Source organism: Tiliqua scincoides, chromosome 1, assembly GCF_035046505.1.
Source record: "Tiliqua scincoides isolate rTilSci1 chromosome 1, rTilSci1.hap2, whole genome shotgun sequence".
Taxonomy (NCBI): domain Eukaryota; kingdom Metazoa; phylum Chordata; class Lepidosauria; order Squamata; family Scincidae; genus Tiliqua; species Tiliqua scincoides.
In genome coordinates this window covers 15,294,558-15,319,611 of record NC_089821.1, presented here as the reverse complement: position 1 = coordinate 15,319,611, position 25,054 = coordinate 15,294,558, and the positions used below count along the sequence as shown (strand labels likewise).

Below are 25,054 nucleotides of genomic sequence, written 5' to 3'. Positions count from 1 at the left end.
TTCTAAGTGTGTGCATGCGTGTTAATCTAGCTCTTTATACTTAAAAAGTAAAGTCTAATTTGGCTACACTTGCCTTCTGGCAGCACATACAATAAAGAGATTTGGTTGTCAGAACATGTGTAAAATTATACAATATCGTAACCAGTGGTTAATTAGTCGCTACAACATCACAGTCAAATTTATAACTGAGTTACTGTCACTCTTCAATTAGGAAAGCATCTGTGATAAAAATCCTTGCCAATGAATGAAAGTAATCAAATCCATTAGACCAGTGCAGGGTTACTCCATTTTGACCCTATTTCTGACTCAAAGTTCATCTTAAGAGATATAAATTTATTAATCAAATGGGTACTTGACAGCCACCACATTCGAAGTCCCATGCAGGCAGCAAAACAAGCTAGCAGACTGCATGCCGCTTGATAGGTCAGAAGTTGAGCAGGCCTGAATTTACCTATTGAGAGAAAGTACATTAAAGCACACGAGTGCTATTTTATACATCACATTCACATTGGAGTAAAAGAAGAGTATTGCTCTCAGAGCTGCCTGCTTTCTGACATGGGACTGTCAAGCAGGCAACAGCCTAAGTTTGTTTTTCTTTCAGCTGAACAATATTTCCTTCCTGTAGTGACAGAAGGTCCATGAAAGACTTTCCAAACTTGTGAGTTAGCCTTATCTAGGAACGTGCTCTGCACAAATTACAATTTGGCTGAAAGGTCACTTTTGCATTTGTCTGATCTTTTCCTATGTCCTGTCTATTATTCAATTATCCACATACCACAAAAACAGGACACTGGGGGGGGGGTATTCTATACAGGCAGGACCATTTAAATTAAAAGATCAACACCATGAGGAATTTGTGAACAATCTCATGGCCATGGCTAGAAAGAAGAAATCTCCACTCTTCAGCTTACAGGGAGATTTAGTGTTCAGTCTATCAAGACATCTCTCCATGTGCTAAGCAGATTTCTGGCTAGAGAGACGCTGAGTGGAGTCTACTCCCCACCTCCACCCCCTGCCTTGGCTGTGACACAGATGGCTGTCATTTTTCGGCTGACTTGGCTTATGACAGCTCTAACTAAGAACCTCCAAGCTTAGCAAAAACAGATCCTGGAAGTTCATGACTCAGGAGAGGAAAACTGCCCAAGTTCAGGAGGTTTACACCAACTAAGTACAAACTGCAAACCAGTCCATTTTAGAAAGGAAGTTGGGGGTTGTGGAAGGATTAAATTACTCGGCACTTTGCACTCTGCTTGGTGTCTGTACAGGGCACAACGGTGCTGGAATTTATCTAGCAGAGGAAAATCTTGCACTTTCAGAGTCCAAGGTGTACACAGCAGCAATTTGCCCCGGCATGAAGTGATATCTGACCTGGCATAACCCATCTCCCAGAGATAGTGGCCTTTCGGCAAAATCCAAGGTTCAAAGTAGACATGACTGTGGCAGATGTGTACTTCAACACCGATCAGCTCTAATCACAAAACAAGGAGAAGTGGGAGTCTATTTAAACAGCTGGGGGGGGCAAAGTAGGTAAGGAGTGCCCAAGAACTACCCTGCTTTGGCCTCAATGTACGAACATTGTAAGAAAGAAAACACAGGCCTCCAACTGCAGTCAGGGCAAAGTCTTGTAAAGTTGTTATAGCTTCACTCTTTTCCATCTTAACACCATCTTCCCCTACTTAGATCCTTAGATGATGTGATTCGCTTACTCACTTCCAGCCATTTCCAGGCAAAATCATGCTCACGTCACAGTCACTGAAATGATCGTTATTTGGTGAACGCAATACATGTGTCTATCATAAAACAGAATCACAGAGTTGGAAGGGACCTAATAGGTCATCTAGTCCAATCCCCTGCCTGTAGCAGGAAATCTTCCTAGAGCATCTTCAATAAGTGCTCTTCAAGCCTCTGCTTGAAGATCTCTGGTGAGGGAAAATCCACCACCTCCCTCGGCAATCTGTTTCACTGCTGAACCCCCCTGAACGTCAGGAATTCCTTCCTGATCCGTTGGCAACCTTCAGTCTCAAAAGACTATGGTATCGCGCTCTGAATGGTGGTTCTGGAACAGCGTCTAGTGTGGCTGAAAAGGCCGATTCGGGAGTGATAATCCCTTCCACACTGGGAGCAAGTGCAGTCTGTCCCTGGTCTGTCTCCCTGGCTATGGGCCTTCCTTCTTTGCCTCTTTGCCTCATTCTGTTGACCAAGTGTCTCTTCAAACTGGGAAAGGCCATGCTGCACAGCCTGCCTCCAAGCGGGCCGCTCAGAGGCCAGGGTTTCCCACTTGTTGAGGTCCACTCCTAAGGCCTTCAGATCTCTCTAGCAGATGTCAGAATCTCTCCTCTTGCAGTTCGTACCCTTTGGTTCTAATTCTACTTTCAGAGACAGTTGAGAACAAATCTGTCCTTCTTCCATATGAGGATGCAAATAATGAAGGGTTGCATTATGGTCTGGAAACCAGAGGTTCCAGTAAATTGCCTTTCCCCAAATTCATCATATAACCTCCCTCACATATTTACACTAATGGCATTGTATCATTGGTCACTGTGCAGTACTTTTAAAATTGCTGTTAGCTGCCTGAAGTCCTTTCGGAGTGAAACAAAGTATAAAGCAATTAATTAATCAACCAATCAAAAGGTTCCATCACTATAATGATGCTGTCACATTTAAATACGTTGGTTCCAGCCAGGTCCTGCAACAGTTTCAGGGTCTTATGTACTGACACATTTAAAATTCTCCAGGTTCTCTCTCTCAACTGTACCTTCTGTCTCATCACATGCCCTGAACTCCATTGGTCCTGCACAAGTTCCTCTACTCTTGGTTTCCTGGACCTTTTTCCACTGCATTAGCCTTAGTGCTTTTGAAATTATACTTTTCTTTAGTGGCACCACCTCCTTCGTTGAAGAAGATACCCCACTCCCCCCCAAAACTTTGCGTTTTAGGCAAAGCACTTCCAGGAGCACCTCAGCCTCACATTTCCTTCACTTGTACCGTCATCTCTCTCTTCTTTCAGGTTTTACTCTCATGGCTAATATTTTAGCTCACACTACACCATTTAGCCCTCCCTTACTCACTTGTAGAATGAACCTCTTCATAAATGACCTGGAGACAGGGGTGAGCAGTGAGGTGGCTAAGTTTGCAGACGACACCAAACTTTTCCGAGTGGTGAAGACCAGAAGTGACTGTGAGGAGCTCCAGAAGGATCTCTCCAAACTGGCAGAATGGGCAGCAAAATGGCAGATGCATTTCAACATAAGTAAGTGTAAAGTCATGCACATTGGGGCAAAAAATCAAAACTTCACATATAGGCTGATGGGTTCTGAGCTGTCTGTGACAGATCAGGAGAGAGATCTTGGGGTGGTGGTGGATAGCTCCATTAAAGTGTCAACCCAATGTGCGGTGGCAGTAAAGAAGGACAATTCTATGCTTGGGATCATTAGAAAAGGTATTGAGAACAAAACGGCTAATATTATAATGTCCAATGTATAATGTATAATGTTGTACAAATTGATGGTAAGGCCACACCTGGAGTATTGTGTCCAGTTCTGGTCGCCACATTTCAAAAAGGACATAGTGGAAATGGAAAAGATGCAAAAGAGAGCGACTAAGATGATTACTGGGCTGGGGCACCTTCCTTATGAGGAAAGGCTACGGCATTTGGGCCTCTTCAGCCTAGAAAAGAGACGCCTGAGGGGGAACATGATTGAGACATACAAAATTATGCATGGGAAGGATAGAGTGGATAGAGAGATGCTCTTTTCCCTCTCACATAACACCAGAACCAGGGGACATCCACTAAAATTGAGTGTTGGGCGGGTTAGGACAGACAAAAGAAAATATTTCTTTACTCAGCGTGCAGTTGGTCTGTGGAACTCCTTGCTGCAGGATGTGGTGATGGTATCTGGCCTGGGTGCCTTTAAAAGGGGATTGGACAAGTTTCTGGAGGTAAAATCCATTACGGGTTACAAGCCATGATGTGTATGTGCAACCTCCTGATTTTAGAAATGGGCTATGTCAGAATGCCAGATGCAAGGGAGGGCACCAGGATGCAGGCCTCTTGTTATCTGGTGTGCTCCCTGGAGCATTTGGTGGGCTGCTGTGAGATACAGGAAGCTGGACTAGATGGGCCTATGGCCTGATCCAGTGGGGCTGTTCTTATGTAGGTTCCTTGGACAGGGAATTGCACCAGCACAGCTTTGGTGCTCAAAAATTAAACAAGAGTAGCTTTACCAGGGCCATCAGAAATACAGAACTCAAGCGTTTGGTGAAGTGAGACATTCTAGGAGCAAACATACAACTTTGAAGCAAGCTATCTATGTTAGCTAATACACATCTGAAAGTCAAAATACAGTACAAAGGAAGGAAGCTAGCCCATTAGGTAATGCATCAGTAGACACCTGTAAAGAGAGCTCAGTGAGGAAATGGAAACCAATTACCTTCTATGCACTATTAAAGAACCACGGTGATTTATATGATGCACAAAGTAGCATTATGTCCTCCCAGTACAGACTGCTAGGGCAATCCTGAAGCCTGCTAGGGTTACATACAAGTGGTTACCCAGAGCATGTAAAATATTTACCTGAATGGGCAAAAGATTAGGAAGCAATCATCAACCAAGGCAAAAAGAGGGAGGAGAGTTTTGTCCAAAAGAGGGTGAAAAGATACACTGAACACATGCAGTTCCACAAACTTTGTATTTTTTAAAAAGTTGACATTAGTAATCAAAGCATCTGGCTTTGGAATTCAAATGGACATTTTCCTCCTTTCAATTTTTTTTGTACTCTTCAACAGTAATCTCAGAGGATTTCTTAGTTTTGTTTTACTCCTTGTTTCTAGGATACAGAATCTCAGCAGCTTAGTATGAAGATATGCCAAAAGCAAACAGAAAACCCACCCCACACTAAGGCATGAGTGGAGGGGAGGGTGCTGAAAGAGCAACCACAGAACTTTTGCCTGTTTCAAAACAATGATTTGTTTTATTGAAAAGTCACTCAAGGTCTCCTACCCCCACTAAAACCTGAACACTGACTTATTGGTGTAACACACAAGATATCGTCTTCGAGCGACGACTCAAGCCTTCTTCCATTCATGGCCTGGTTTTGTGTCCAAGGAGAGGCAGCACTGTAGTAACGAGGCCTTCCAAGGTGAGCTGCAAGTTACTTGACTTGCTTTCTCCAAAAATAGTCACAGGAAAATGCTGCTGCAGCCAAATGCAGACAACACTGGGTCCCAGGCAAGGTAACACGCTCCCAATAAGCGGGGTGGTTCACTGAACTGCCCCCTTTCATCGTGCTCTGTAAACAGATAAACTGCAACTCTAGTTCTCAGATGCAATTAGCAAAACTAACGTAGAAGTAAGGGGAGGAGCCAGGGTGTACGTGCCCTGTGAACACACTCACTGTGAAACACATGTGGCTAGTTCAGGCACTAGTAACATCCAAACCACTCCCATGCCTTTGGCAGGCTATACCCAGAGGTATAATTTCCAGGTCCAGCTGGAGAAAAGCAAAATATATTTTGGGGAGCGAAACAAGATTCAAAAGCCTGTTCCTGGATACGTTCAAAATTAAATTGCAAAAGAGTTGTGTACTTGGACAGCATCTGATGTGGTTGCTTTTTATATCTCATAGTAACCATATAGCTGCAAATAGTGGATTGTTTGAAAAAGACACAGAGCACTTCTCAGCCTACAAGATCTTATAAAGACGATTCAAATGCTCATGGAACACCAAGCCTGGAAGCAAAGAAGTGTGGCTCCTGACAGGTCAGTTTGAGGAGCCTTGTGGTGAGGAAAAGGGATGAATCCTGGTGGATACCACGAGAGGCAGAGCCTAGTGCCACAGTGTAGAACCTGATGAATACAAGCTGGAGTGAACAGCTAAAACAAAATCTCTCAACCGTGGTTCGGGCTTGATTTGTTTCCACAAACCACAGTTTCCGGGGTTCAGCCATAACAAGGAATTATGGTTCGTTTGAAAACAAATGCTTTCTATTTCCTCCTCTGTCGCTTGAAGGAGGAAGGAGCACACAAGCCCAAGGGGAGGGGAGACTTGTTCACAAACATCTTTTAACCTTGATTTGTTTTTAACAAGTTAGAGTTACAACAAACCAAGTTTTTCAAGTTCATATGTAATATGAAACTGGTTTGTTTTAAAGTCAAGGCAAATTATTTTTGTCTCTTTTGCATGTGAGACATCTCACTTCCAAATGAGGTTTTATTAGAATGTGGGATATTGGGATTTGGACAATTCATTGTCTATTCAGCAGCAAAGAGTTTTTAAAAATGCGATCTGAGCCCCACATAATCCTCAGACACCAAAACGAAAGAGAAATAAAGATTAATCTCAGAGCAGCTAACTCATGAAAAGATCATACCAATACTATATAATGTTTTGGGCAGTTCAGGCCTGCTGGGCTGAAATTATGTTATTAACAGTTAAATGAGTTTTGTACTTTCAAACTATAAACAGTAAAACAAAAGGTCTGTTACATAACTTGGCCCTTTGGCTAGCAGAGTAGTTACATCTCAGGACTGCTCTGAACTGGCAGTTTTAATAAGTGATGAGTCAACTCTTAGACTATCTGCAGAGGAGCAGATCAGAACCAAGGCATACGCAAGAGCTGCATGGAAGTCAGCAAATCCTTCCCCTCTCTGCCAAGGTTGTTTTTTTTTTTTTTAAGTGCCTTAGAATGAAGACTTAAAGAAGCCAGTAGAATAGCAATGCCAAGCTTTTTTTGCTTTCTGCCAAGAAGGTATAAATCCCATGGGAACAAGATAATATAACAGACTGACCTTGCAACCCAATTAGGCCTGCAAATGGTTTCTCTTGTGTGTTTTGGGCCTATAACAAACCCAAAGATAAAGTGTTGTCTTGACACTGGCAACTTGTATCAACATCACAAGACAGCCAAGCACAACATGCAAGTAGCTAGTTGGGCAAGACAAACAAATGCTTGTTGCAGAACAAAGCAAAATCTTAGGCCTTGGATGACATATTACAGTAATGTCTGCCCATTTCTTCCACCACCACCAAGATTCCTTTAAGCCCATGTTTCTCAACCAGTAGTACAGGCACCACTAGTGGTACTTGAGGTGGTGTCTGGTGGTACTTGCAAGACCCCTGGGGCAGCTGCCACTTGGCAGCAAGACCAGGAACATAACTCAACAGTGATAGAAGGCCCCAAAGCATGCTTTTCCGCACTCGAAAAAGCACTCCCATCCATTCTCTCTTACTGGTGTCTTTTGCATTGCATCTGGCCTCCCAACCCAGACGTAACTGGCAATTGTGTCATCATCATTTACTTCTGGTAGTACTTCCAATAGGTGGGCCATGTGAAGTGGCACAGCGAAGTACAAACGTTGAGAAACACTGCCATTTATACCCAATGTTGCATATATGCAACAGGGACCAAATGTGTATACCTGTAGGCCAGACAAAGATGGGTATAAAAAGAAAAAAACACAGATGGAATTGCCTTACCCTATTTCTGACTCCTGATCCTAGAGGGTGGTGGGCATTCTTAACTGCTGTCTGGGATATGTTCTGGTGTGAAAAGGGAGAAACCTGTTTAATCCAAACAGGTTTAATGCACTAACACTTAAGATCAGGAACTGAACCGTGAGAGTTAAAGGTGTTTTTGTTGGCTTTGACTCTACTTGACATTTTCTTCATTGGTCTTTTTATGCTTTTTTTAATTAGTTATTTCGATTGCTGTGTTTATCATCATCTGCTACTTTTAAAAATGTTTTAATTGCAATCACTATACTGTTTTTACTGATTATTATCTCTTGGTTTTTTTCTGCTTTTAACTTTGTAATTTTGGTTTTATTGTATTTTACTTTCCGCATTTTTGAACTTCTCGTAGCCACCTTGGGCATCCCATTTCAAGAGAGGAAATGCAAGACATAAGTATTTTAAATAAAGAAATAACTGAGCACATATTTGCATAAATAGCTGCATTTGGACAAATAGCAACAAAGGTGATTTTTGCCATGGGAAACTCCCCTCTTCTTGTGCCCCACTCCCATGCCCAAGCAAGTTCCTACAACACTTGTAGGGTTTTAAAAAAAGTTCACCTTCTATTTTAAATTCATCTGTTGTCAATGGCTTCAAGGTAACATGTAATTTTGTCCTGAAGTGACTCTTTTTCTAGGCTCTCAGCATCTGAGTTAATCATACAGTAGTTCATTAAGCATATGTAAATTAAAGATTGCCAAGCACAGAGAGTCAGCTTAAAACACATTCGCAGAATGAGACAAAAGCCTCTGTCAGGCTAGCTTCGAAACTAGTCACATGGCAAGCCTAGCTATGACAAAAATGACTTCTGCGCTACCCCCACTCTATAGGCCTATTGTGGCCAAAGCAGCAGGTTCCTAAAATCGGACATGGTTTCTGTTCTTCCCATTCCAAGCTCATTATATCCACCCATGCACATTAGCTCAACTAATGCTAAAACTTGGCTAAATATCCACCATGCTCTAGATTTAGCTAGCTGCTCCCCATCATCTATGCCAGTTGATCAAGTTTTCTTTTTATAGGTACAGTATACATTGTATATCTCTGGCAGGCATTGAAAATATCAGATAATCCTAGATACTTGGAAGTTTTCCAACATGTGGCCTTCAGTCTCCCAGTGAGCCTCAGTTTCCCCCTCTTATGGAGATACACAGTGCAACAGAAAAGTGGGATAGTCTCTCAGCTGAGAGAGAATACCTAGCCCAGGGGTGCTCACACCTTTTTGGCTCGAGAGCTACTTTGAAACCCAGCAAGGCCCGGAGATCTACCAGAGTTTTTTTACAATGTTCGCACCATCATAACATATAACATTTATGTGTACAATGTATGTTGGTGTACCTTGCATAACCGCATGAGCCAATATTGCACAACACAACATAATTAACTATAAACATTTTTTGTAATTACTTGAGTTTACTTTGATGACTTGCACTGAAGTGAATCAGCCAAGGATGCATAGTCCAGACCAGGGGTGTCCAAAGTTTTTGGCAGGAGGGCCGCATTGTCTCTCTGACACTGTGTCAGGGGCCAGGGAAGAAAATAATTAATTTACATTTTAAATTTGAATAAATTTACATAAGTTTAAATAAATGAATAAATTAAAGATGAACTTATACGAATGAATAAAGGTCTTGCAATAGCTCAAGGCCTATAAAAAGCCTTGCACAAAGCAAGGCTGGCCTTTCCTTTGCTGCCACTACTGCATCACAGATGTGAAACAACAAGCAGTGGAGGGAGCCCTCATCCCACAGCTCATGCAAGAGGTCAAACAGTCGCCCTCACACTGAGTGCGGTTGCGTCGGGCCAGTATGGACTCCAGCAAATCTCCGGAGGGCCAGGGGCTCATTGAAGACTGGGAGCTCCTTGAGGGCCGCATTGAGAGGCCTCGAGGGCCGCAAGTGGCCCCAGGGCCGGGGTTTGGGCACCCCTGGTCCAGACAGTAGCTGCTGACAGCCAGCCTCAAGCACACTTCCAAATGTTCATCAGTCATGGTGGAATGGTACTTGGACTTAATGATCTTCATGTAGGAAAAGGCTGACTCACATAAATAAGTGGAGCCCTTCCTGCCTCAGGTGCTCTTATATCCCTGAGGGCCCTATTGCCTTCAAGTGGCTGCAGCTGTGCAGCACCCTCTGCTGGATGCCCAGGCCTTACCCTTAAAGGGGCCACTGCTGACACCACATCTACCTCCTCACCAGATCTTCCTCAATTCCAATATGAGTGGGGGGGGGGGAGCAGATCTCTATACAGACCAGTGCAAAAACAGGGGAAAGGTGTGGGGGAGGGAAGATCTCTATATAGACATCACAGCAAGACCAGTGCAAAACCCCTTGCACACAGAACCAACAGATGGAAGTTGGGGGGGGCAGATCTCCATACATACCAGTGCAAAAACAGGGGAAAGGTGTGGGGGAGGGAAGATCTCTATATAGATATCACAGCAAGACCAGTGCAAAACCCCTTGCACACAGAACCAACAGATGGAAGTTGGGGGGGGGGGCAGATCTCCATACATACCAGTGCAAAAACAGGGGAAAGGTAAGTCAGCCCCAGTAGAGTCAACGGGGCTCACTCCCAGGGATGCGTGGTCGGGAGAGAAGCCTGCCAGGGGCTCCTCTCCCAGGGAGGAGCCTGCCAGGTGCTCACTCCCTGGGCTCACTCCCTGGGCTCACAAGCCTGCCAGGGGCTCACTCCCAGGAATGCGTGGACGGGAGAGAAGCCTGCGATCTACTCATTTTGCCTTGAGATCGACCGGTAGATCGCGATCCACGTATTGAGCACCCCTGACCTAGCCTGTCCATAAGCCCCTCTCTCATTGCCCAAAACATCATCCTGTCATTTGTTTTCCTTTGGCCAGGATAATGCTGGTCAATGGCCCTATCGAAGGTTGTTCTATTCCATTAAAATTCTCCAGCACATTGGAATCCTTGGGAGTTTGGATAGGAACTGTAGAGAAATACCTCTTATCGCAGGGTCCAGGGAAGGCATATTGTCATTTCTGTTAATTAAATGAATCCTAGGAGATGTACTCTCAAAAGGGATAGCAAAGGTTACATTGTACAGACCTTAACAATGCAACAAGCTTTTAATGGTAGGAGAACTAACCAACCCAGGCTGTCTACTAGAACATGCCTCTGGAATAACATTGATGAGCTCTTTTACTGAATCTGCCCACTTGTCCAGGGAACTGACTTGGCTCAGGTAAAGAGTATTTGGGGGGAGGGGGAAAAGAGTACAAGCCCCAGAATAAAAACAGGGATGCAAAAAAGGTGACATGTTGCTGCTTTCCCTTGGAATTCAGAATCAACCTCATTTTCACTGAGCTATGTCCAAGTTCAACATCATACAGAATCCAATTATAAAAAACCCAACACAGTTAATGCTTAGCTGAGAGCAAGGAGAGGAACCACATGAAAAAAAAAAATTCATTAGCAATGACAGGTAAAGCATTCCCTCTAGCAATGATTTAAACCAACGCCACTAACGTTCACCATAATTGGAGAGAGTTAGGAGACTCTTATAAAATGTGTCACTCCGCTACATAACAGATTAGGCATAAAACTGTATCTTTAGGCTGACAACATGCACCCATTTATAAGAGCATCCTCAGTGACTCACCCAGCTGGATAGGCAACAAGTCCACTCTTGGGGTCACAGGCCAATCCCCTTCCTCCAGAGACAGTGATTCCCAACACCTTCTCCAAGGTCACCTAGTTTAAAACAAAAAAAAGAGAGTTGATTTGCAGAGATAGGATTGAACTTGCAGGTAACCTGGTTCCAAAGACTGAATCTAACCGAAGAGTGAATGTTGCACATAAATTAGCAAAAGCATAACCAAGCATCCAGGCCTATGTCTTGTAATACAAAGTTTATTTCCCTCAGAACCTATATTTTACCATCTTATTGCCACCATGCTTCCCTCCAACTATTTTTCTCCAGCATTGGCATGGTTCCTCTTAATTAGCTGATCTTAAAACAAATGAAGTGCAACTTTTATTTACAGTACACAGGGAGCATGTTTCTAATCACCATTACTTCACCAATTAATGGTGTTATGGAATTTGTTGGTGTTGACTTTTCTGTTTTTAGTTACAGTCATTGGTGACATCTTGTCACATCTTCCAAAGACCTGCAGGGCTGGGCAGCCCATTTCTTTATCTTAGTTACTGCTGTTTCTTGCTCTCTGGAGACTCCAGTCTTTCTGAACAAAGGAGGCTCCCACACACAGGTATGCCCCAAGCTTGGTTGGCAAGGCTACCTGTGGGAGCAGATTGCTGGGGTGCCTTGTTACAACAGGGTTTTTCTTTTGCAAGTTGGTTTCTCATCCTAATAGAATTTTGTAAGTCTTGCTTTCATAGGTTAATCATTTCATTAGCATGCTGTAGATCCAAACTAATGGCCTAAAGGTAAAAGAGTTGCATAACCTATTGCCAGCACTTTCCCCACCTGGACTGCTGTGTCATTTTCCACATTTTTTGTCTGTGCCAGATGCCTTAAGGCAGGAAGGAAAGTCCCCCAAATACATTCTCTTTGTATTTTAAAACTGCACATCTATTGTATTTGCAAATAACTTCCAGAGGGGAAGCCATGTTACTCAGTCACAGCAAAAAAATAGTGTCTTGTTGCGCATGAGATGTTATAATCAGTTGGTAGGTAGTATGCGTACCTAGATGCGTAGAGGTATGGAGGGATAAATAATCCTTCAGCCTTGTTCAGTGCATCAGTTCCACAACATAAAAACTGATGAATGTTTGCTGTGGCCAAAGAATAAAGTACAAAGTGGACTTCTGTCCCGCCCCCCCCCCCCAAAAAAAAAAAACACTTGGGAATACTGTGTATGCACTCAAGGCTGCTTCAAGCAAGATCCAACTTGTTTTTCAAGAAAGAACATCCCAGACAAATCCCAGCTGCATGGTAAGATTTGCAACCACAATACACACACCTCCTGGATCAAGGAACATAATGCAATTAATAATATAATTCCTTAATTAAATAACAGGAAGAGACAGCATCTGCCACAATCAGTCACTCACCTGTACCACATAAACAGTTAAAGGTATATCAATATCATGTGGGTAAGCCATACATTACTTGGGGAAAACACAATGCACTCAGCCGTCCCAGAAGGGAATGCAATTACGTAGTCCATTTTCAGTATATATTTTAATGAAGTCTGAGAGCCACTGGGCCCCATAACCAAAAGACCTTTCCAGCAGTCAGGCATTTGTGTTACATATTTCATTCAGCACCAAGTCTTGCTCAGCTGCTTCCAGCCCCTTCCCCTCAATTCCATTGCTTCTTAGGCTACAAACAGATGATGTATGGCTCCTAAATCCTGCGTAATGTATTTGACCAGAGACCGCATTGTGACAGAAAAAAAATGAACACATTCCCACAGCCAACAACCACTCTACTGTATCTACTACCTCCCAGCTTTTGAAGAACTTTCATCTGCATGCATACATCCTTCCACAGGTAAGAGTTGGGTCAATTGTCAAGGCAATTCAGCCTGCAAAACCTCTGTAAATGCCCTCACATGCAAATAGGAGAAACACAAGAAGGGAACACACACTGGCACCATGCAATATGCAGCAAACAGGCGCACCAAGAATTGAGTACAGTACATGTAATCCCCACAATACACCCTACGTGCATGCACAATCAGTATCGGGGTGTTCAAAGTATTCAACAACTACAGGTAATTAGGAATGAGCTGGAAGGAATGGGAGTCTGTCTACCATCAGAATGCACTTTCCGAAACTATTGTACAACAAAAGGTTTGAGCTTTTACATTGAGCTCTGCCAGGCTTCATTTGGTACTAATTACAGTGTGCTGTTCCACTTAGGGGGGCTGTCAGCATTTCCACTGCAAAGCTTTCATTTTGGGATTTTATAACACAGTCATAATATATTCACTTTGGGTTAAAATTACATGCTGAAAGCACTGGGCCCTACCCAAGTTTTTCTGTTTGCTCAGAGTATTTTTTTTTAATAGGCTTGGTGTTTTCAATTTTGATCACAAAGATTCGAAAAGGCAATCGGAGATTATTAATTGCACTATAAAATTGTTTTAAAAGGCAGTTCTAGCTTACATCTTGCACAAATGCACTTTTTTTAAAATTTAAAGTACATTCTAATTTTTCCATCTTCTTCTATATAATCAGGCTGCAATCCTATACATGCTTACCTGAGAGTAGATACCACTGAATGCAATAGAACCTACTTCAGAGTAAATATACATAAGATTGGGCTACCACTTTTCTAAGGTGGGTGGTCTTATTTTTCCTTCTTTCCACATGTACAGTTTCTTTCTAAATCTTGGGAGTTAGTGTTAGGCAGACATATTGTAATGATAGTTTTCTAAAAGACTGAAATAGGCTTCCATTGCAGAAGTAGGCAGAGTCTCTGTCATCAGAGACAGATGACAGAAAATACATTGAGAGAATTGTGGGTGGTATCAGAGAGTCACAATGCCCTCAGGATATGTGCATTTCTGTTATGATGCTATCGCCTCTGGTCAAACTGATTTAGGAAGTTTTTCAAAATGCTACCCCTTCAACACTCTGAAAAAGTCACTATCATCCATCTCAATTTAAAAAAAAAAAAACACAGTACGACACATGTGTTTCCAACACATTTCACCCTGCTCTTAAATTCCCATATTGATTTTTTTTTTTTCAATAGAAACCTAGTTGGGTCAGAACTGATTTAAAATTAACTAGCTGTACATCTATGGTTCAGAGACAGTTGCAAATTAGGTCAATGCACATCAAGGCCAAGAGGTGACTGAGCTAGTGAAGAAGCCAATATTAAACATTTGCCTTGGTTGTCCCAAGAGCTTCATACTTGCTAACAAAATCCATGACAGAAAGAGAGAGAGAAAAACCCATGGACAACAGTGGGAAGAAGAACACTGAGATGGAAGGCAAGTGTCTCATTACCAAGAAGAGAAGGTTGTAAGATTTTGTGAGAAGCAAGGGAGCATACAAACTTGTCATAACCTCCAACATTTGACAAACAATAAGTATATTCATTTCACACCAAAAGAGCAAACCTAAGCACAGTTACTAGAGAGCAAGTTCAGTTGAATTCAGTGGGTCGGACTTCCAAGCAAACACGTTGAAGATTGCACTGAAAGACAGAAAATGACAGTTTCCACCAGAATCTGTGAACCAAATGTGTCTAGGGGAATTTGGGGTCTGAAAAATGCCAGTGTCTTTTTCCTTCCCCAGAGGTTTGGGGGAGCTCAGTTAGATCCATGCTGCAGAAAGGGAAAGGGTTCAGTCCTTTACATCAATTTCCCCACTTTTAATTCCCCCTGAAGTTATTAGTTAAAAAGAAGGGGAGGGCATGAGCTCAAATTTTTGTATCCATAAGTTTCTATCACCACAGCAAACAGCAACTTCAGGGAAAGTCATTTTAATCAGGGCTGCAGGGTATGTGGATAGGAGAAAAAGTTGGACATACATGTACACACAAACACAAGCAGCTCTGAACCAAGTGGCCCCACTGGCTGCTTTTTTAGAAGAACAAAAAGTCAAGAACTCCAAACACAAAGCTTGCATCATGTCTGATCTGGCCCTGCTGGCACACACTTTCAGGTTATAGATGGAAAATTATATATGCCAACATTTAAAAGCATTTTCACGTATCTTTATTATTACACAGATAAACAAAGCTTGAGTCCTGGGTTCTCAAAGACACCTCATCATGAGGAACATGGAATTTAGCCAGCCAGCCAGCATTTATTGAGAACTTCGACATTACTCAGGCATGGAACCAAATGAACCACTGACTGAATCAGTGATTGGACCATTTCCTTATCCTCAGGCCAAAACCATTCCAAATGCTAACATTGAACTGATTATTATGGTAACAATAAAGATTTGTACACATACTCCTGACATTTGTTTCTTTTCACTTCAAATTTTCAGGTGAAACTCTCCCACTATAGGACCAACCTCACTATAGAGTTTGTACTTAAGGAACTCAACAATACATTGTGCTCTGAAGTTGCCCAAGGACTTCAGGCATTGTGCTGTAGGAAGCTATTGTGTATCATAAAACTCACATGCACAAAAGTCAGGGGGAGGGTTGTTCAAACAGAAAACTCTGTATTCTATTAGCTCTGCCAGTTCACTGAAGTGTCTATGTGGGTGTGCCTGTCAATCTATCACACAGTTTTATCCATCTAAAATTGCTGTATATATAAAGTAGCCTGAAGAACAGAGCAAATGGAAGACAGAACAAAAGGAAAGACTTAAGAAGACATCTGCTCCTTCAACTTCTTCCCCTGTAGCCTCATATCATTCAAGCTCAGTGTTCACACATCTCCAACATCAAGTCTAATTTGGCCCTTGGTCTCCAGCAATTCAGGGCAGCTTCCACTCTACTGTTTCTGTGCTAACATAATCTAGCCTGTCCCGCTAGATTAACCACAAACATCCATTCATTTTCCAATAAATAATTTAGGATATTACTGAGATAGGTGATTTGCACGCAACTCAGCAACCACAAACGAAAGCTTTGGGATCAAGTTCAAGAAAAAGGAAGCATTTGGGGAAGTTAAAAGAAAGCTGAAAGTACAATTCCTCTGAATCGTTCAATCATTTTAAAAGACTGTTTGGAATCATATCTGCAAGGGCAATAAAGAGGCTAGGATTTACTACTGTTAGTCTTCCCCTGACTGTGAAAGCAGCCTTTCCCTCTTCTGATCTTTCTTCCCATTAGAATTGGGACAAAAAGGTGTTTGTAACAAAAAGGGAGTACAGTCAAGGCACAGCCAAGTAAAAACTGATCAAGATCCACCCAAACTCTGACAAAAAGAGTACACCTTTGGAACTAGCCTCTCACCAAGAATGGAAAACTGGTGACACTGTGACATTAGCAAATTAGCACCCATCACAAGTGCTTTTACCTGGTGAAGTGTCACCTTAGACCAGGGGTGTCCAAAGTTTTTGGCAGGAGGGCCACATGATCTCTCTGACACTGTGTTGGGGCCGGAGGAAAAAAAAGAATTTACATTTAAAATTTGAATAAATTTACATACATACATAAATGAATATATTAAAGGTGATCTTCTATGAATGAATGAAGGTCTTGCAATAGCTCAAGACCTATAAAAGGCCTAGCACAAAGCAAGGCTGGCCTTTCCTTTGCAGCTGTTACTGCATCACAGATGTGAAACAGCAAGCAGTGGAGGGAGCCCTCAACCCACAGCTCACGTGAGAGCTGTGAGAGGTCCAACAGTCACCCTCACGCTGAGAGCAGTTGCGTTGGGTCGGTGCAGGCTCCAACAAATGTCCGGAAGGCCAGAGGCTCATTGGAGACTGGGGGCTCCCTGAGGGTCGCATTGAGAGACCTTGAGGGCCGCATGTGGTCCCAGGGCCAGGGTTTGGGCACCCCTGGTCTAATGCTCACGCGAGAGGTCAAACAGTCGCGAGAGTTCATCCCACAGCTCATGCGAGAGGTCAAACAGTCGCCCGCACACTGACAGCAGTTGTGTCAGGCCAGTGTGGGCTCCAACAAATGTTCGGAAGGCCAGAGGCTCATTGGAGACTGGGGACTCCATGAGGGCTGCACTGAGAGACCTCAAGGGCCGCAAGTGACCCCAGGGCCAGGGTTTGGGCACCCCTGCCTTAGACAAAGAACTCTGAAAAAAAGAAAAATAGTATTAAACATTCTCATTTCACAGACACAAACACAATCAGTGGCATAATTCTACATAATGATGAGTAAGTATCATCAGCTCCAGCAGGTAGTACCAGCACTAGCTGTTCAGTTCTAAAGGAACTTTCAAATGTCATCTCCCCTGAGCGAAACTAACATGAACAAACCCCAACATTCCCATTCAGCTACAAGTATTGCTAGATTTCAGACCACTCTTTACTTGGATAGGAAGGGAACTCAACTAGAATGCCACAAAGTTTTGCACATATAAAAAGGAGTCCCGTTCAATCTCTGGCATTCTCAGTGAACGCATCTCAGACAGCTAAATGAACATCACCCCGAGATCCTGGAGAACCATTTCCAAGATGAAAACAGTAGCAAACTAGCTAAATCATTGCCCTGATAAGGTCTCAGTTTAGGTCGTGTCATTATCCTCTTTCTCCAGCTGTGATGTTGTACAGCTTACCCCACAAAAGGATGCAGAAATTACAAAAGGAATTCTGTTTGATTGAGTTAGGAGCAAGAGGTTCTGGACAGCCAAGGTTAAAGTCTGTCAAGCAGGTGTCTTTTGACCTTTGCTTGGACAACTGATCATATTCATATTTGAGGCCATGTGTGCTCTCTCCGCATTTTACATATAAAGAGAAAATAAGAGGACTCTCTGAAATGGTGTGGATATTTTTAAAAATGTTCTTGGAACTATTGTTTGTAGATACCAAATAAAACTTGGGTTCCCTTAGTTACTATGGGACCAGTTGTCATGGTCAGCTGCAGTTTAAACATCTGTCACACCTTTATTTTTAAGATTCAAAAGGATAATTTTTAAAGCTGAATTCATAGAATCATTGCAGTGGCTGCTTTTAATATAGCACTTTGCAGTTTTGAGATGGTGGAAAATGACAGCTGTGGCGCTGCCACTCTCTGTTGCTGTGCTTGTTTGGGGATACTTCAGTGACCCTAGCTACAGAAGAAGCCTATATCAGTCTTATACCACTAACTGTAATGGTTTCCCTCAAAGAGTTTAGATAATTTTAACGGAGATCCTGTAAATTCTACAATATACCTTCAGCCATGCTAGCAAACTACAACACATGGGGTTTCCAAGTAAGAGGGAACATGCAACTGGTTGAAGTTGGTAGCGTGGCAATGCCCCAAGAGCCTGCCCATCTCACTCAGGTGTTCTTCCTTGTCAGGCAAGGGCCTAATTTTAACCCAGTTTTAAGATGTCTGTCTTAGTTCTAAATTTGTTTCATGCAAGTCTGCAGCCAGGTACCAGCACAGACTCAGCTCTAGGATAGTTTTGTTGTTGTTGTTTTTAAAGAGTACACCAGACTGGAGCCTAGAGGTGGCACAAGCACCATTCCCAGCCACTCAGCTTCTGCACACTTGGCCCCCTGTCCAATTATTCCAAAGCTTGTCTGCACAGAAGGAGAACATGATGGACACAGCATATTTTTTATTTGGAGCCACAGTTCTCTCAGGGGCGACCCAACCTTGCGGCAAACAGAGGTAATTGCCTAAGGCAGTGATATTCAACCTTTGTCATCTCGTGGCACGCTGGCAAGGCACTAAAATGGTCAAGGCACACTATCAACTTTTTGACAATTGACAAGGCACACTGTGCTGTCAATGGGGGCTCACATCCCCCAATGGTCCTATTGATAAATGACTGACTCCCAAATTCCCACGGCACGCCTGAGGACCATTCACGGCACACAAGTGTGCCATGGCACAGTGGTTGAAAATGGCTGGCCTAAGGCAACAGAGTGGTAGGGGATGCACACATCTCTTAATACAGCCACTTCCACTGCTCCTCTTCTTCCCATTCCCTGGATTGGTAGAATTAGGGGGGGGGACTGGAGAAGAGGAGAGAAGGTGGAGAGCTACAGCATCTTTAACTCTCTAAGCCAGAGTTTCTCAACATTTGGCCCCTGCTGTACCACTTTGCATGGTTCACCTATTGGAAGTGCCCCCAGAAGTAACTGGCAATGGCATCATAGGTTGGGAGGCCAGATAAGACACTGGTAGGAGGCTCAGGGCAGTCCGGAGGGTTTTTTCGAGCATGCAAAAAGTGCACACTGGAGCTCTGCCGGCCAAGTTGAGCCTTCTATCTCTGTCACATCATATCGCTGGTCTCACTGCTGGACAGTGGGTGTCCACAGTTCTTGTGAGTACCACCAGACACCACCTCAAGTACCACCAGTGGTACCCGTACAACTGATTGAGAAACACTGCTGTAACCCACCACTCTCCTTTCCTCCAAATTCTCTCCTCCCTTCAACCCCAATCAAACTTTTCCAGTCCCAGGAAGAGGAGGAGCAGGAGAGGCTGGCACCTCACTAGGGAAGGGGGGAGGGAATTTGGCAGGCTGCCTCAGGCACTAGGTGGTTTTGGACCAGCCTTTGTTGCAATAGAGCACCTGGTTAATCTCTGTAACAAAGCAGCCTTCTGCATGGCTCCAGTCTCAACAAATACAGAATACATATGGTGGGTAGCAATGAAAAAGGTAGCAGCAGCAACTTGAAAAGATTTGTGGGCCTGTACAAAGGCATTTTTCATGAGGGGAAACACCAGCAGAAAATGAATATTCTCCAAAGATAATGGATAATAGATAGGAGCCACTTTATCAGAGAACTCCTGCACAGCTAGGAGAATATCTAAATGGCATCTCAAAAGCAAGTGGAGGCAACTGGTGGGAAGCAACAGCTTCTGGGGTTCCAGAGGCACCTAGTTGGCCACTATGAGAAAAAGGATGGTGGACTAGATGGTCATTGGTCTGATCCAGCAGGGATCTTTTTGATGGAAAAAAAAATGCTGCCTGAAACATTGCAAGGTTCCCACTCTCACACACACACACACACACACACACACACACACACACACACACACACACACACACACACACACACCATTACATGTGATGGTCATTTGTGCCCTTATATTAGTTATTTATACAGGTATTTATATACCGCCTTTCTTTGGTCGTCAGATTTCTCTTCAGACTTTAATCCAAGGTGGTTTACATAGGCAGGCAGTTCTAAACCCCCGTAGGAATTTTTACAATTGAATAGTTCTAGTCTTTCATAGAACTCCTCGTTCCAGCTGGATTCCTTCCCGGTCTGGCCTCTCTCTGGCCCTTCACCTCCCATGCTCCACTTGATGGCAACTCCTCTCTGCCACCGAGGGTCAGCGTGTCGTCAGTTCTCAGGTACTTCCGGTTGTTTCAAACTGGCAGCCTCAGATCTTCAGGCATACAAGGCGGCAGCTCTACCAACTGAGCCAGACCTCCTGCCCATTTTTTATTTTGCTGCACAAAATACCACAGACAAAAAAAAAAAAAGAGATACCCCATCTTTCACAAGGAGGGGAAAGAATGAGAATAAAGATCAGAAATATACATTTTGTGCACGCTTTTTTCCTTTATGGATTTATTACCTGTGCTGAAAATTCATCATATGTGAAGCAGCCTTTAAAGAAGGCACTTGACAATACATTGACTGAAAAAAGAATGCATCCATTAAAACAAAAACCTTCTCAAGGATTTGTAATGCGACAATAATAAAATCTGAGGAAGATGGATGAATTGGCAGATGGCAAGCGTGGTACCCAAAGGTACAGTATATCACATTGTTAGCCCACTCCGTGTGGGTATTGCATGTGCATTTTAACACTGATCCTTTTAGGTCACCCGCCTTAATCACCCTTGAACAAGGCCTGCATCTCAGCTGCATGCAATTTCCTCTCTGCCTTCCTCCCTACTGAATAAGCTTCTTATAAAAAGGAGGGGACATTATCACCAAGTGCCCTTCCAACTCTAAGAACTAAGGCCCTCCTCACATCTGTTCAGCATAAAAGCTGACCATGCTGGATCTGCAGCTGAGAGTAAGCGAGACAGCAGAGGAAAAAGCAACTAAAGAATGTGCCAATAATGAATGCATTTACAACAAAGAAACAGGGAGAGGGAGCCACCAGTAGCACATCACCACTTGCCTCTTCACGTGTGCCAGTGTAATTTGTGGAACAGATAAAAGGGCTTTTAACACCAGTTCAATGTAAATTGCTTTACAAAGTCTTTGCACTGAAACCCATCCAGCTCCATGCAACAGCCTGAACAAGATCCATATCACAGTGACAAAGAACATGCCCTGAAATTATAGGGCTCCTTTGGCATCTCAGACGCACTTCACACGTTAGCAGATACTTTGATGTTCACATACAAGCCACATTATAAGAAAAACCAGGATTCCTCCCTTCCCCACATTACAATATACACCAGCCTTCTTCCAAGTTAGCTTAAGTCCATAAATCTAAGTTTAAAGGCATAGAATCCAAATCCCTCTTAGTTATTAACTAAATCTGGTAAAGTTCCCATGTGGCAATTAATTTTTTCATAAAACCTGCTCTAACAGATTATCCAGTTATTCCTGTTCTTAAAAAAAAAAAATCTACCTTAATGCAAAAAAAAAAATTCAGCCTGTACAGGGTGGCCAGGCATCCTCTTTTTCCAGGACATGTCCTCTATTTTAGCCTTGTGTCCTGGAAAAGACTTAAGTGTCCTCCTTTCCCCTGTGAGGGCCCCTGCAGGCAGTGCATAGCCTTCTCGTAATTAATAAATTATATATAATATAGTTTTAAATTTAATAAGTAATCTAGTGTTTAAATTAACCCCATGAAATCCATATACAAGTGTTTTTAGTTTTTATTTTGTCATGTCCTACATTCTTCTTGGATGTCCTACATTTTGGGGCACCTGGTCCTCTTTTGGGGTCATGACATCAGTTCACCCTGAGCCGGTAGAGAATAACCCATTGTGCCTCAACAGATGATGGCACATTCTCCCATTTCAGCTCATGTAAGTACTCTGCACTGCTAGAGCGGATGCTGGCAAACACAGTGAGAATTCCAAATAGTATACAAAAACTGATGCACGATGAGCACCAAAATCTGAGCATTCTGCCCACCCAATCTATTGAATGCAAAGTCTATTGTAGATGTGTCACACACCACCTTAGTATCAGCCTATCTGATTTCTGGACTGTGTCCATTTTACAATTGTGCAGGATTACTCACATTCTGTTTAGCTGTGACATGACAACTGATACTGAACAATGAATAGATGTTTTTGCTTACATGGCACTATGTAAGCATCTCTCCACCTCTTGGTTCACTGTTTCATCAATGTTTGCAAGGTTCTTCCATACTGAACATGAAGGTGTCCCTTGAGCCTGAGGTGCTCCTCACCTGGGACAGTGTGCACTCAGATAGCTATGATGATTTGCAACTTCTTGTTGAGTGTAGCAGTGAACACACGCTTGTGTCATGAGTGAAATTGGGTCTAAATAGTTGAGATTGTAACACGTTCAGGAAAAACAGATTAACTTTTATTAGAAAATGTTTCAGTTTCATGAACAGAAAAACAACTGGATAGCAAATATAAGATCCCAGAACACGGTTACATACAATATCTTTCTAACCAAGCAGAAGTAACCACTCTATATTTAACAAAATATGAATAGGCAACTCTGAATCAATAAACATAAACCAGAAAAAGAAGGAAGTTACTGTGAAAGCCACAGACAAACTTGAATAATCACTCCCAGCTATTGAAATCATTGTTTGTTCTGCTTCCTCATATGCTTTGCATTCAAATGAGCACAATTGCTTTCATTTGTTTTTTTAACCTATTAGCCATGTTAAGGATGATAAAACAGAACCTTGTATGCACAACCCTTTTCACAACAAACCTATGAAGTAGATCACCTTGGGCTTCATCTTCCTCCTGACACAACCTTGCAATGTATAGCTGCCCCAAATGGGCAGAGTGTTTTAAAAGAGTCTCCAATCCTCTTCCCAGTTCCACACAAAGTATAACGCAGTCTAATAGAACAGCCACACAAGGAGCAGCTTTATAGATCAGCCTGAAAAGTCCCCTACTTAATTTAGCTCTCAAGGTCATTAGTTCAATCTCTAGCATGACAGCAGCAGGCACCACATAAACAAAGTACAGTAGAAGTAAAATAAGTTTGCAAATCCAAGCAAACAAATCTAATGATCCACACTCTCAATTAGCACAGCTGGCACAAGGGAAGTGAAGCTGTTTTGCCAACTGGGACAAAACAGTTGACAACTGTCATCAGCTAAGACAAGAAGGAGCTCAGAGAAACTGGTGACCTGCTGTCGCAAACTTAGGGGGGTTTGGGGCGCTCAGAGTTCTTGGTTCTCGAACCCTAAAGCCCTCAAGGGCCCCCCGTCTAGTAGTACTGCCACCATCCTGTATGTGCCAGTGCCTCAGTCCAGGGACACCGAGACCCTCTAGGCTTAATTCTATCCCTTGCAGGCACTGAGCGCTTTCCCCAATTTAAACTTCAGTCCTCAAGTTACTAGACCTCAATGAGCGCTTGGTAGCTTGCTGAACAGCTAGGCAGGATTCTGCACCTTTGCCCCCAACAGACAATGAAACAACTAAGTAAAAGAGATTTTAGTTTATTAAGTACATAAGGTTACATAAGGTTACAGTAAGGCAGCAAATGCTAAAGGCATAAACATCTAGGAAACATATCAGCAATAAAATAATAAAGCTAGCTGGCTATCTCTCACCTGGGTCAGTTACTCTTGTAGATCTTTTAGCTCCAGGGCTACCTATGAGGCCAGGTGCCCATGGTGGACAATGGAGCTCCAAAGCGTGCAGGATGTTGCACCCAAAACTCTGCCCAAGAAGGAACAGGTCACACCCCTTGGGCACTCATTATTATACTTCTTATGCTAATAGTACTGAGGTGACTTCATACTTAAGACTGTCCAATCAGACCCTTGTGGAACAGAACCTTCACAAATTTGGCCTGGTTGCTAACTCCGCCTAGTTCTTACCCCTCCCAACTGGAGATCCATAGCTGCATTCCATCATGCTTGATTAGGCGCCTCTCTGTCTACTAAGGTGCTAAACATTCCAATGGGTTGTAATTCTTGTTGTCTATCCTTTCTGGCCAGCAAAGGAGAGACAACAATCTTTTTGTTTATTTACTCACATTCTTGCAGCTAGGAACTGGTAGCAACTTCTCCGTTACTGACTTAGTTTGGTTCAGGCTTCTACTGCCCACCTAGGCCTAACATGTACATATTCATGACACCCGCTCAGTATGGTTGATGGTGGACAGGACTCTAGAAGTTGATAAAGTGAGAAGAATACATGAATTTTAAGAGGATACTTTTACTCAGCACGGAATCACAGGTATTTTACCGCATCACAGCTGCACAACTGGTGACCAAAGGAAGCCCAACACATGCCCTAGGCCAGGGGTGTCAAACGTGTTTCATACCGGGGGCCAAACAGCATTCATGATGCCTGCTGAGGGCCGGAAGTGATGTCATTAGGCAGGAACTGATGTTAAACAGGGCATAACCAAAAATAAGCACTTTTTCCTCACTTAGGAACTCATTAGCTGCAAATGACAGAAATGAAAATACACAAATCTTGATCATATTTCAAGATATGGGAGAGCTCAATTTCCACATGGGCTGCCCTTTCAGCAGTAACACCACAGCATTGCTCAGCAGATGAGAGCTTGAGGGCTGGATAAAAAGCTTCCGCAGGCTGCATCCGGCCTCTGGGCCATATGTCTGACACCCCTGTCCTGAGCTGCTAGGGCAACTTTTTGGTTTTTTTTCCTCTTACCTACCTGGGGTGGCAAAAACAGGGAGGTCATTGTACATGCCTCCAGCTTGCTAGGTCAAGTTGTATTAGCATATGATACAGGTACATGCCTCAATGTAGAGTATTACATGGTATCAGTAAACAAACAAACAAAAAATCACCCAATAGCAACTGTAAGCATGTAGACAGCTCATGATTTCCTAAATATTGTTGAGATGACATT

At 43.0% G+C, this 25,054-nt stretch overlaps 1 protein-coding gene across 1 annotated transcript in view; it reads right to left on the bottom strand.

Annotated features, from left to right (window-relative positions):
• The window catches only part of MAPKBP1 (mitogen-activated protein kinase binding protein 1), a 127,754-nt gene that overhangs the window by 80,348 nt on the left and 22,352 nt on the right, over positions 1-25,054 (bottom strand). Inside the window, exon 3 of the mRNA XM_066630881.1 lies at positions 11,130-11,221. Coding sequence (XP_066486978.1) covers positions 11,130-11,221 — 92 coding nt within the window. The remainder of the gene's footprint in view (positions 1-11,129; positions 11,222-25,054) is intronic.